The sequence below is a fragment of the Aspergillus melleus genome, assembly GCF_016097325.1.
Source record: "Aspergillus melleus strain CBS 546.65 chromosome Unknown contig2, whole genome shotgun sequence".
In the NCBI taxonomy this organism is placed as follows: domain Eukaryota; kingdom Fungi; phylum Ascomycota; class Eurotiomycetes; order Eurotiales; family Aspergillaceae; genus Aspergillus; species Aspergillus melleus.
This window is the reverse complement of record NW_025763371.1, coordinates 2,690,814-2,703,308: the sequence shown is the minus strand read 5'-3', so window position 1 is coordinate 2,703,308 and position 12,495 is coordinate 2,690,814. Positions and strand designations below refer to the sequence as shown.

The 12,495-nt window shown below is 49.8% G+C and overlaps 5 protein-coding genes across 5 annotated transcripts; 2 read left to right on the top strand and 3 right to left on the bottom strand.

Moving 5' to 3' along the window:
- Window positions 1-1,890: 1,890 nt before the first annotated feature.
- EMP24 (emp24/gp25L/p24 family protein) lies at window positions 1,891-2,921 on the bottom strand. The gene is made up of 2 exons (XM_046085398.1): window positions 2,617-2,921; window positions 1,891-2,453 (listed from the first exon to the last, which is right to left on the bottom strand). Exons 1-2 carry the CDS (start codon window positions 2,812-2,814, stop codon window positions 1,926-1,928), a joined length of 726 nt encoding a protein of 241 aa, XP_045941361.1. The 5' UTR covers window positions 2,815-2,921; the 3' UTR covers window positions 1,891-1,925.
- Window positions 2,922-3,952: 1,031 nt separating this feature from the next.
- Window positions 3,953-4,983, bottom strand: LDX57_003740 (uncharacterized protein; the record flags this gene model as incomplete). Its single annotated transcript, XM_046085397.1, has 3 exons — window positions 3,953-4,615; window positions 4,672-4,777; window positions 4,832-4,983. The coding sequence occupies 3 exons, from the start codon at window positions 4,981-4,983 to the stop codon at window positions 3,953-3,955; spliced, it is 921 nt and encodes a 306-aa protein (XP_045941360.1).
- Window positions 4,984-6,999: 2,016 nt separating this feature from the next.
- On the top strand, window positions 7,000-7,599 carry LDX57_003739 (uncharacterized protein; the record flags this gene model as incomplete). The annotated part of the gene is made up of 1 exon (XM_046085396.1): window positions 7,000-7,599. The coding sequence occupies one exon, from the start codon at window positions 7,000-7,002 to the stop codon at window positions 7,597-7,599; it is 600 nt and encodes a 199-aa protein (XP_045941359.1).
- Window positions 7,600-8,911: 1,312 nt separating this feature from the next.
- bgt1 (1,3-beta-glucanosyltransferase Bgt1) lies at window positions 8,912-10,026 on the top strand (the record flags this gene model as incomplete). The annotated part of the gene is made up of 4 exons (XM_046085395.1): window positions 8,912-9,171; window positions 9,241-9,501; window positions 9,570-9,724; window positions 9,791-10,026. 4 exons carry the CDS (start codon window positions 8,912-8,914, stop codon window positions 10,024-10,026), a joined length of 912 nt encoding a protein of 303 aa, XP_045941358.1.
- Window positions 10,027-10,313: 287 nt separating this feature from the next.
- LDX57_003737 (uncharacterized protein) lies at window positions 10,314-11,253 on the bottom strand (the record flags this gene model as incomplete). The annotated part of the gene is made up of 2 exons (XM_046085394.1): window positions 10,314-10,814; window positions 10,876-11,253. 2 exons carry the CDS (start codon window positions 11,251-11,253, stop codon window positions 10,314-10,316), a joined length of 879 nt encoding a protein of 292 aa, XP_045941357.1.
- Window positions 11,254-12,495: the final 1,242 nt, after the last annotated feature.

Below are 12,495 nucleotides of genomic sequence, written 5' to 3'. Positions count from 1 at the left end.
GTTATTAGATATAGATAGATGATAAATAGATTAGATGGGTATTATTCGTCTATCATTCCGATGACTCGGGGCTGGCAACGCGCCAGACGATCCCTTCCGGGTGAATTCCATAGGTCCCGTATATACTGTTACTATGCTCATTCACGCAGCAGTAACACCATGTGCCGTTTCTCAGGCTCCCTCTCCGAAATCGAATCTCAATTCCTCGTTACCCATTGCCACCATGGTATGCCACTATCCTACCATCCAAAATTGATAGGGCATGATTTGAATGAACCATCGCCGGCAAGGCCATGCTTCGTTTGAGTTATTATGCTTCACCAACGTGCCCCGAGGCATTGTTTTGTATCCAATAAATACAACCTTTCCGAAGTTGCGGGTTTCAGCATGTATACTTATATATAGCTCTTGGACCACACGAGTAATCACGTAGTAACCAGTAAGTTACTACCAAATAAAGGACAACTCATATATTCTTTGAGACAAGCATATGGCCACCAGTACTGGCAAAATCAACTAGATACCATTTTCATGGAGGACTCTTCCAGGGTGTTACCAGCCGAAAGAAAAATTCTCGGATTCATTTGTTATTTACTTGGTTAATAGCCATGGCTGGATCGAATGAATCAATGATAAATGAATTATCATATCCCTCAGGTATAAATCCACACCCATATCTTTCATCTCATTCAGTGAAATGAACACTTACAAACAGGCAAAACATCACCATCGCCCAGGACGCAATCTAAATCCCTCCTACACCTAGCGTCAAGTAAACGCCTCCTCCCTCTCCCTCCCCAACAGCGGCCTCCGTTCCGCATCCCCAACCTCCTCCGAATCACCCCTCCCTCTCCACACCCCCCAAATCCTCCCTCTGCTTAGCTTCCTCCGTCCCCACCACCCAGGCGCCCTCCGGAGCGCCCAAACCGTGAAAATGCCCAGCGCGATGGCAGCCAACGTGCTTAGCACGGACCCCACAGCCGTCAGAAACGTGATGGTGCTGACGTTGCATCCGAACGGGAGGGCGCGCAGCTCCCAGCGCTCTTTTGACCCGAGGGGACAGATCTGGGAGGAGCCGAGGGGGGCCAGGATGGGGATGTGTGAGGGGTTAGGGACGCAGGTTGATGTCTGTGGTGTGGTTTTTTAGTGGGTTGGTTTATGATGTTGGGAATAGGTAGTATGTATGTAGATTGAGTGGAATGAAATGTTGGAACAAAGTCGCGTCGCATGAAGGTCGGGACATTGTGATATGGATATGAGATAGAGTCAATTGGAAGAGGGATATGGAGGAAGGATAGGAAAAAGAAAGGAAGATTTACCACCGCGCACCAACTGCACGCCACGTCGCCCCGTAAACACCATCCACAGGACTGTCGGCGCCAACAAACGTAGAAGAGCGGGTCGTTGGCGTCGATGCCGAACGACGCATTCGGAGGGTGATTCATCTGAGAAATGTCGCTCAAAGAGTCATGAAATACCATTGTTAACTATGCAGATGACTGCTGTTCTGATTACAAGGTTGTTCAATTGTATAGGACTGTCGTCATGATGAGGTCTGGATGGAAATATCGATGGGGTTGCGGTGTCTGGAGGGTTTAAGCTTAATTTCGGGGATCCCGTTGGCGGGCTTATTAAGTGTTAACGTGCCTGGCAGCCCTGGCTAGTACAGTAGTGCTCGCGTGTCTGCCATGGCCCATACTGCATACTCCCTGCAGAATCAATACTTTAGAGTGACTGGATTCCAAGATCCAGTCGGTTATCCATAATCTCATAGAAATCTAAACTCCTCGACTAGTACAGAATTGAGCCATGATTCGCAAAGCAATCAAAGTGCGCTGCGCTGTCCATCAACCCGCCCCTTTTATTTAATGAAAGAATGCTCGTAAACAAACATTAGACCACACGCTTAACCTGTAAGGAAAATGTTAGCCATACGTCCGCATCACGAAGGCAAAACCCCCAGGGTCACTCACCTCGAAGAATCTCTTCAACCACCACACCTGGAAAATACCCTCGCCAATGAGCACCGCAAGCTGAAAGATACTCCACCACTTGACTCGGGCGTTGGTGCTCTCCGCCGTGTTCCGGTGCACGCGCTCTCGCACCACGATATAAGACTGCTCATCCTTGACCTGGGCCAATGCCTCCGAAAGTCGACGAACTGGCGAAAGATCCGTTAGCCAATGCTGCTTCCATTGCTGCTTGCCGTTGGAAGATTTCCTTCCCCCGGATCTGTTCTTCTTACCTTCGGTCTCCAGAGGATCCTGCTCCATTTCCGACTCCGGGACGTACACGATTCCATGGACGTTGAAAGACACTTCCTTGGAGTTGGAGGTCCAGCCCTCGTTGCTAAAGCAGTAGACGTACTTGCCGTCGGAGTGGGCGTCGAACGAGTAATCTTCGGACGAAATGGCTTGTCGGTAGTACTGGCGGTTACTGGAGGGGTCCTCGACCTAATTCAGACAAGCAAGAAGTCCGTCAGTCATCTATCTTTCACCGTAGCTGGGGATTCGAGATTGGATTGAGCCGGAGAGCAGATCACAAAAAAGTAACTGTTCACCCAATTCAACCCAACTCCAACTCCGATCCCCGAGAAACATCAACTGCAATCCATACCCAGAAATCAATCTCCAAGTTGCCACTTCCGCCGAATTCCCGATCCCCGACCTGGAAGGTCACCGTCATGCGATCATCCTTGTGCAGCGATTCGTGGAAACATTCTCGCGAGTGAGCCTTGAGTTGGATGTTGTGGGCGGTCACGGCGGTGATCCATCCCAGCGCCGTGATGAGGAGCGTGGTGGCGGAGAATCGCATGGTGGCGGGAAGCGACTATATTATATTGTTTTTCTCGTATGCTCGACCGGACGCAGAGGAGAAAGATGTGGACGGGCGGCGGTGGTGAGTTTGGCCTAACGGGTTGGATACGCGCAAGGTGGTCTTCTTTCTCCGGTCGGTCGGGCGCTTGGACCAACTTGCGAGTCGTTGGCCTGAGGTGTCAAAGTGACTTGTCAGGCATAAATTTGCTTCAAGTATCTACGAGGCACTGCTGGGGTCGCTGGTTCCCATGTTTCAATAAGAAAGACAGATCAATTTCTAGTTATGACCACTATTGGCTAGCACTATCTCCCCTCCCCTCCTGGCTCTCTTTCTTCCTCCCATTCTTCCCCCTCTTCTTCTCCCTCTTCTTCTCCCTCTTCTTCTCCCTCTTCTCTTTCCTCTCTTTCCTCTCTTTCCTCTCTTTCCTCTCTTTCCTCTCTTTCCTCTCTTTCCTCTCTTTCCTCTCTTTCCTCTCTTTCCTCTCTTTCCTCTCTTTCCTCTCTTTCCTCTCTTTCCTCTCTTTCCTCTCTTTCCTCTCTTTCCTCTCTTTCCTCTCTTTCCTCTCTTTCCTCTCTTTCCTCTCTTTCCTCTCTTTCCTCTCTTTCCTCTCTTTCCTCTCTTTCCTCTCTTTCCTCTCTTTCCTCTCTTTCCTCTCTTTCCTCTCTTTCCTCTCTTTCCTCTCTTTCCTCTCTTTCCTCTCTTTCCTCTCTTTCCTCTCTTTCCTCTCTCTCCTTCTCCTCTCCTTCTCTTTTCTCTTCTCCTCTTTCTTCTTTCTTTTTCTTTCTTTCTCATCCTCTTCCTTCTGCAAGATTGATGGCGTCTCACGCGGGGTTTCGCCAGATGATTTTCCTTGAGCCTCTCGAAGCCTTCTATTCGCAAGCGCAATCATCTCGTCTCGTTTCTCCTTGGTCCAGTCCCGGGCATTGCGATAAGCCGCTACCCCTTCCCGAAAGCTCTCGGGGCTATCCATGATCGCAAACGTTCTTAAAGGTACCATGAAGCACGTCTGTCGCTCCTCATGGTCCGTAGGCTTTTTCAGGTGATGAGCAAACAACCTGATCACGCCATCCTGGTAAGTGGAAGTGACGGTATACACGTGATTATTGTAGACGGGCTCACGATGAGACTTGCCGGGTTAATACGATTGAAGCGCCTGAATTCCCCGCGCTCCAAGCGCACCATAATGACAAGCCTGTCGCTTGGATACACTGGGGTCTCCGGAATTGCCCTTTACCTCCATGAAGAAGTTGGGCGCTATTGGGAGGCTATCATCCGTGCATGGGATGATCATGTCATTGAGATCATTGCAGATTTGCCGTTCCAAGTCCTCCGGGCGTGCGCCGTAGTATATATCGGGCTTTGCCTGGGATATATTCCCATCCGTTAGGGGCGCAAGATTATTGAATAGAGTGCCACCGCCAGCATGTTGGGAGATGTTACCCTCAATAAGAGGAATCACCGAAGCTGAAACTTGTGGTTCCTTGGACGTAGTACAATATGCGGTTTTGACCTTTTCAAAATCTGCCGCAGAAAAGCCGGACGGCGATAGGGATGGGCGACGGGTTGTTAATCTTGTCTGGATTTCTGATAAATTTACGGGCTCGTTCTCCTCCTCCGTTTCCCCGTAAAAGTATCTACGTGGGTAAACCTGATGGTCCACTAGGTGCTGCTCGAAGTTCAGGCTGTAAGGCGTGGAAGGGATCTGGGCAGTAACACCATTGGACAACTCTTGTGGTTGTTCGCTCTTAGGAATTCGCGTCATCGATCCGTGTCCGAAATCGGCTCTAGGTGGGCGGCACTAGATACCGAATTAGCCATGGATCTTATACTTTCGCACGCGCGCATGTCACATACACCTCTGAGATCAGATACGTCCAGTCCTCCTCGTCGTGAAGATCTTTTCAATGGCCCCAGGCGGTTTCCAAGCTGCTGGAGGATGACAGTGACCGAATGGGAGGGTCTATAGCAGTCTGTTAGTTTATTCCGAGACACCACCTAACAAAACTTATGGTACCTTTGATTATCCTGCAACTGCTGCGAACGTCCGATTCTACGTTGCAACTCCAGAAGAGCACCTTGGGTCAACCAGACGGTTGACAAGTTATGCCAGTAGGCTGGTGGTTTCTGGATCTTGAACTCTCGGTGCGTATTCTGCGTAGATGACATGTGGCTTCGCGTACTAGCGAGTAGAGACCCAATATTAAGGGAAATGATGACGAGAGATAGAATAGTAGATGATTGTAGGGGCAAGGTTGAAAGCCAAAACAGGGAGTATGATGAAAATAGTTCCACAAAGAAACCATCAACGGCCCCATGTGTAGAGATAACAAAGAGAAGTTTCTATCCATAGCGGGATTGGGCTCGAAGAAACAAAATGATCATAGTTGGGTCTGCCAAACGCGAATGGCCTATCAAAGCGATCTGGCCCATGTTGTAGTAGTCTCTTTTGATGGATCAGGGTTGATTTTGTGCCTGGCATTTTCAGAACTGACCGAGCCTGATGCTCAGGGTAGAGAAGCACGATAGCTGACTGAAATCTAACCACTTGACCAGTTGGAATATATGTGAGAATTTCATACAGTCAATTCATGAAGCTATGGGCCAATATTGGGGAGAGAAAGGCAGTCAAACGAAAGCAGTATCAACAATCCTAGAGCATTCCGTATAAATTGTTATTCCGTCCCGATGCTTGTCGGCAAAATTAGGCAGGAACCTGTCTGACCGCTAACTCTAAACTGACCGCCCAGGGCCTGAGGGACTACCAAAACCGCGATCGCAAGAAATGACGGTCAAACCAAACTCCGGCAGCCAAATCGACTCCCACGGTCGCAGAAAAGGTGATACTGAAGATCTAACTAGAGATTCGGATAGCCTATAGATCTGTTTCTATAGAGCGTGAATTTTGAATGACATATGGCTAGTTTGATGGTATCAGAGACCAACAAGTGTCAGGGCCCATACAAATTCTGTTATTTCCAGGACTTACCACTCTCAAAAGATGATCTGAAGTTTGTGGTTTTTTAGAGTTTCAGTCACATGACCACTTTCTTGGCGGGGACGCTGGATGCCTGAGGTGTAAAGGCCCACTACCCTTTTCTCTACATCTGTAGGACCCTTCTTTCTACACAGCACTCATTCAAGAATTAATTAGTTGGATGAAATGTTTTGCTCATAGATGATTTATCCCTGCATGCAAGGCTTCTGCAGATAGAGAATTGGACCAAATCCCTGGGCAAACAAGGGCCTACGTGGTCTTCATGTACAGCAAAGGCAATGCCTGCGATGGTGAATGCGACTCCATTAACTACAGGCTCAGAGCAAACAGTTTGAGATGGGACAATTGTGGGAACTACACGCTTTAAGAAGGCTGATTAGTTAATGGATGTCGTTTGTTCGCGGGGATACCTGTACTAGGATGTGAAGGTGAATTTTCTGTGCAACTTTCATCCACAGGAGAATTTTGGTCATATTGCTCATCCTGTAAGTTTTTGTTTCCTCAATTGACTCTAATCTCAAGCCAGAAATTGTGATACTGGCGTTGCATTTCCCTCGGTCTGACTGGTCATGGCTTAGCAATGACACAGGAACACCAAGAAAGTTCCTATCAATTGTAGTTCCTGGAGAACACTTCACGGAGTATAAAGACTTCTACTAACATACAGTTATCTTAAATCATGACCGTTCGACAATACACAAATCACTGTATTCTTACTCCATTCCCAACTCTGCAATGAAATCCATATCAGCGGGGACCGTTTGTGCTGATTGTGTTCGGGGGCTCTTTCCTTTTCACTTCCCCGTACAACCATTTTGACCCCTCCTAAAAGTCCTCCCGGACAGCAAATAGCTTGAGCAGCGCAGTCACTACCTATTGCCGCCCATGCCGTTCAATTAATTGGTATCTCCGAAGCAGCCATGCCTGTCTTTGTAGTCAACGGCAAACGCTACCGCGTACGCTTCTTGTCCCTGCTGAATGGCAGCGAGCCGATCACCGAAGACCCATTGCCGTCCTTTAGAAAGGTCAGGAAAGTTTCTTTTCATGCTCCTGTTTTCTTCATTGAGTAGCCTTGGGATATGTGGCTGGTGGCTTCCGGATGGTAACGGCATGTGCTCGGCTCCGACGGCTCTATACTGACAACTACATAAATCTAGCGTGGCAAATCGGCCATCCCGGACGTTGCGATGGACCGAACATGGACGTGCGAAGAGGACAGACTCCTCCAGGAGCTCAAGAGCTGTCATATCCCGTGGAAATATGTCTCCGTCGCAATGGGGAATAGACCGATCGCGCAGCTCAAAAGACGATGGTACCATCTTCGAGACCGCAGGCCCATGGATGTCGAGGCTGTTGACTGGGGTGACCCGCCAGAAGATGGAAATGCTTGGGTGGAGGAGGAAGACGAAGAAGATGAGAAACGGGGTTTGGACAAAACCCGACGTCGAGTGTCTTTCGCTGATCCATTGACTACTGTGAGAGAGGTGGGTATTCGCAACCTCTCGTTGTTTTGGGCAGGCATTAAACTTTTCACGCTGACCGGTCATTCAAAGGTTGACGACAACTACGATGACGAGGACGACGATGGCGACGATTTGCCCCGACACCCGAAACTCAAGAAAGTGAGCTACATCGAAAGCGAATTTACCCTGAAAGAGGTGCTTCTACTCCATCGGATCGCGGCCAAGTGGGAAAGAGACCGTTGGCGGGCCATTAGCACCCGCTTCAATGACAAGACCGGGCATAGCCTTACCCCGGAGCAGGCCAAACGGATCGTCAACAACTAAGTGGCTAGAACGGGCGAATGGAGTAGACCGAAGAGAAGGCAGGTGGAATGTTCTCGGCATCGCGCGCCGAGTATCTGGATCGGGAGGACTAGAACATGACCGTGAATGTGTATGCGGGATTGATCGGCTTGGAGAAGTCCGTTGGAGGCGGATATTGTGGGTGTAGTTGCGTGGTCTTGACTTTCTTGTTTTTCCCCCTGCCATCCTATTCGCCTTTGGACTCGGACCGCAGAGAACTCTCCCAAGGTTCGTACAGCATGGTATTCGTGTTCCGGTCCTCCATGTGACATCATTGACTTTGGTCTCGGCGAGTAGAAAGACTTATCAAGTGATTCCGCCCATGGTCCCTAGGTGTCTTGTATGTAGGCTGAATTCGAAGAATTTCGGGTGAAACGGTAAAGAAGGAAGAAATAGGCTGCGGGTTCCGCACCGAGGGTTCCAAAGTACAGAGAACTTGGAACTAAGCGTCTCGCCCCGAACAATCGCACTGTTTCAAGGGATCTGGACCAGTATGGAATGCCACGGCTAGTACGGAGTAGACAGCAATCAACGTCATCGGGAAGCATGGGGTAGTCAACCAAGGAGACGGGGATGGCCGTTACTCAGGTTACACGAATGTTGACGGTCAACTCATCCAACTCGATGCACTTCTGCCCGAAGCATACCATGTAAGGGGGTGAGGGAGTCCAGACTTCGGGACCCTGGATATAGGGCACACAAGCCCAAAGCTAGCGGGGCTTAGTGAGGGTCGCCGCGGTTAATAGGGATCTTCGGGCGAAGTTGCACTTTTGCAGTAAGGTCGGCGCCGGGGTGGGTCCGTAAGGGTCTGGATTGGACGAAGGGGCGTTCGTCCCCCTCCACGATCCGAAGGACCGTTGCCCAGATCGGTTCATATTTGGTCATGGTTGGCGTTGCACAGTGGGAGACTAGGAGGAGTAGTAAGCATCGACGCCTCAGGAGGCGATTTCTGCATGGTCGTCCCCAAGATCCATCTCCACACGCTCCTTTCCCTGACGTACTCCGGTGTACGGGCTTCTATTCTTATATATTGCTCTCGTCAATCCCTTCCTTCTCTCTTTCCTTTCGGCTGATCTCTAGCGACGCTCTTTTTCCTGTTCAGGAACTCTTTTGCCCTCCCCTTTCTTTACCGATCTTATTTTGATTCGGTCCCTCTTTCTCTTCTTTCCCTCTACCTTCCGTACTGAAAGGACTCGAGGCGGTTTCCTTCGTTTCCTCTTGTCTTGAATTTACTGCCTTTCCGACTGACTACCTACATCTCCTTTCATCACTCTTTCAATTGAAAAGTTTCACAATGCGTATCGCCGCTTTGCTCCCCACTCTGCTGGCGGCCATCCCCGCCGTTGCCGCCGACCGAGGCAAACTGGGACTCGCCTTGGGCAACAAGAACGTCAATGGCCAATGCAAACAGACCAGCGACTACGAGGCCGACTTCGACGCCCTCAAGAAGGTGACCACGCTGGTCCGCACCTACTCCGCCAGCGACTGCGACACCGCGAAGAACATCATTCCTGCCGCCAAGAACAAGAAATTCCAGGTGGTGTTGGGAGTGTGGTAAGTTACCACTTGAACACATGGCATGGGAAAATCTTTGGGTAATTGGCTAATATTCTCTTTACCAAGGCCCGACTACGACGATTCCTTTAACAAGGATTTCAACGTCCTGAAGCAGTACGTCCACGGCAACGAGGACGTCGTCCAGGGTATCACCGTCGGTTCCGAGGTCCTGTACCGCGGAGACCTCCCCGCCGCCAAGCTCAAGGAAAGAATTATCCAGGTGGTGGATGAATTCCCCAAGGTGACTGTCGGTACGGTGGACAGCTGGAACAAGTTCGCCGACGGCACCTACGATGATATCATCTCCAGCCCCAAGATCAACTACTTGTAAGTTCTCCTATAGGAGTGTCGCGTATCGTATCGTTTGCCGTTCAGCAATGCTAACATGCGATTAGCTTGGCCAATGGCTTCGCCTACTGGCAGGGCCAGGAAATCGGCAATGCCACCAACACCTACTTCGACGACATGTCCCAGGCCAAGAAGCGTGTCGAGAGCCGTGCTGCTGGCAGAAAGATCCGTTTCGGAAACGGCGAAACCGGCTGGCCTACCGGTATGTGACACGAACCCTGATACACGTCAACTATCTAGCAAGGAGTGGGCTAACGGACTTCCACAGATGGCGGAACTGACTACGAGGCCGCCATTGCCAAGACCGAGTATGCCGCGAAGTACTGGAAGGATGCCGTCTGCGGGATCCTCACCTGGGGCGTCGACGTCTTCTACTTTGAGGCGTTCGACGAGCCCTGGAAGCCGGTCAGCAAGGGTGACAACGGCGAGGAGAAGGACGAGACTCACTGGGGTCTGTTCACCTCGGACCGCAAGCCCAAGTTCGATTACTCGTGCCCTAAATAAGGGCGAGACTTCTTCCCATGTGAATATTTCTATATCTTGAAAGGTGGAGATCCTGGAGGGATCTGTTACGATGGTTTAATTCTTTTGTATCATATCATGCTCACAGAGCAATAAATATCACCACTGAAAAGGGGGGTGTACGAAGCATATGCTGTTCACTGTACGGAATAATCAGAAGAACTGAAAAGCTCTGTTTCTGAGGTGTCTCTCCTAATCTTCATTTTTTTACATGAACGAGGTCTCATCCAATACTAAACTGAATGGTAGCACATTACATATAAGCTAGCCTAACACCCAGGCGTACCGTCATCATAAAGATCATTCCAAAACAACATATCCCGAAGTATCTCTTCACTCAAGGAGACATTCACGAAATGCTCCCGTTGAGGAGTTCTGATCCTCCGATGAATTTCCCCCGCGGTCTTCCAGCCCAAGAACCCCGCCATCTCCCAATCAATAAGCCCCACAATCTTGTCCTGGTCAACGATGCAATTCGATGGCGTGAAGTCGTTATGCATGAAGCCCATATCCGGGTCCGGGTTCGGGTCGGCAAACAGGATTTCCCCTTCTAGGGGATTGATGCGGCCGTTGCTGAGGATGTTGGGGTCTTGGATAACGTGGGAGCGAGTGTGGCGGGGATGGTCGGGTTTGACGGTATGTAGTTGTCGAAGTATCCCGCGGGCTTGTTCTTTGAAGGATTGCTTTTGGGTTTGGGAGAGGTAGGGCCATGCAACACCTAGCGTGACGCCCTGTAGGCGCTCTTGGATTAGGACCTGGCGCCCGTGGATCTGGAATCGTGTTAATATACTAGCTGTGGTAGACAATTGCAGAAGGGTCCGTGGTAAATACCTTGCCGGAGAAGTAAATCTCCGGTACTTTGACATCTTTGAGGGTTGATTTGGCAATGGCAATGGCGAGGACTTCATTGGCATCGGCATATGAGTAGTCAATCTCTTGGGTATTATGGAGATGACTGGACTTCACAATAACGCCTCCAAGGGCAAACACATCACGGCCACCTTCATCGGCAGGGTAGATTCTGATAGACTCGTTGCACAGACTAACCACTGACTCCCAGTATTTGATTGAGTCTGGAGTTTGAGAGCGGACGTGCTGGGGATCAACAAGAAAATCGCCCGGCTTTGGAAGATACCGTCCGTAGAGCGGGACGCCCGCATACAAGTCGGTGGCGGGGATGTCCTCTGGGTCTGTCACGTAGGGATTCATGGTCCAGGCTGAGAATGGAGTGATGTGTGGGGATATTGTGAGCTGGTTGACTTCGACCTGAACGGGCCGTGACTGTCGAAGAAAGGTCAGCAAGATCGTTCAAAGTTGTAATGATAATTCATTGTTGCATGATGACAGAACAAATAAGATGTACCTGGGTATATAGTACTTAGGATTTCTGGCTGGAGTAGCCGGCGAGACAGCGAACCTACTCGCGATGGTACACCGATTAAATAACTGCCAAACGCCAATCTGAGAGAAGCAAGGCACTTTCATGGCAACCTAGCGATATACTATACATATATATATACGTTCCATTCTAATTGTTGTGATACAAGAGCAGAGAATGTATTGTTTTTGAAACTGAACCTTACTTAAAGCTAACCCTAGTACAAGCTTTTTCCATTGATGCAACTATCCATCTGATAATCTTTCCTTTCTGGGCGAAAACAAGGCAATTCCGAACGTACTCACGGTGCTCAAGATCAGGATGACTCTGCAAGAATCGCGGGGTCACTTTCTGCTTGTATGTAGGCCTGTGGCTACTGCGCTTCGATCTCCTTGCAATCCGAGTGGATAGACCTGGCCTGCCACTGAATAGTGTTTGCCATCTGCAGAGTATCGGCATGATAGAGTTACTCCCGTCTTCCGTCCGTCCAACGGCCAGCGGAAGCGTGTCGGCTGACATAAGCACAGGTCACGGGATTGCCGGAGAACCGTGGTTCCTTTTCTATTTTACCCCTGAAATGGAGACACGAACCACGGCGAGGCGCGTTTGGATGTCTGATTATTGTTTACGCCCGCGGGAAGCTTCACTTTCAGGGGCTCACTTATCAGGTATCCACCTCAGACATCTGCCCGTCTCGAGGAGATTAGATTTAATTTATTCACCTCATAAATTCTAGAATTGTTCTTGCTTTCCTTTTGATCTCTTTCTCGCTCTGTTTATTTCAGGCCCAGATGAGGGACCACAGATGGCGGTCAACGACAACCCATCCTAGTCTCGCGCTGAGTTGGCGTTAGCACAAGTCGAGGCCCGTAGCTCCGAGGTATCGAGTACCTCATAGGCCGTGGTACTAGTAGGACCTAGTAGTACCAAGTCGTAGTGAGGACTAAGTAGTCCATACTCCGGAGGTACTGCCGGTTGATGCCAATTTGACTTTCCCTCCCCAACGCCTTTTCGACCTTTCCTCCGGTACGTTCACTTTGCTCAGTTAACTGGTTGCTGGCAGATCGTGCCAT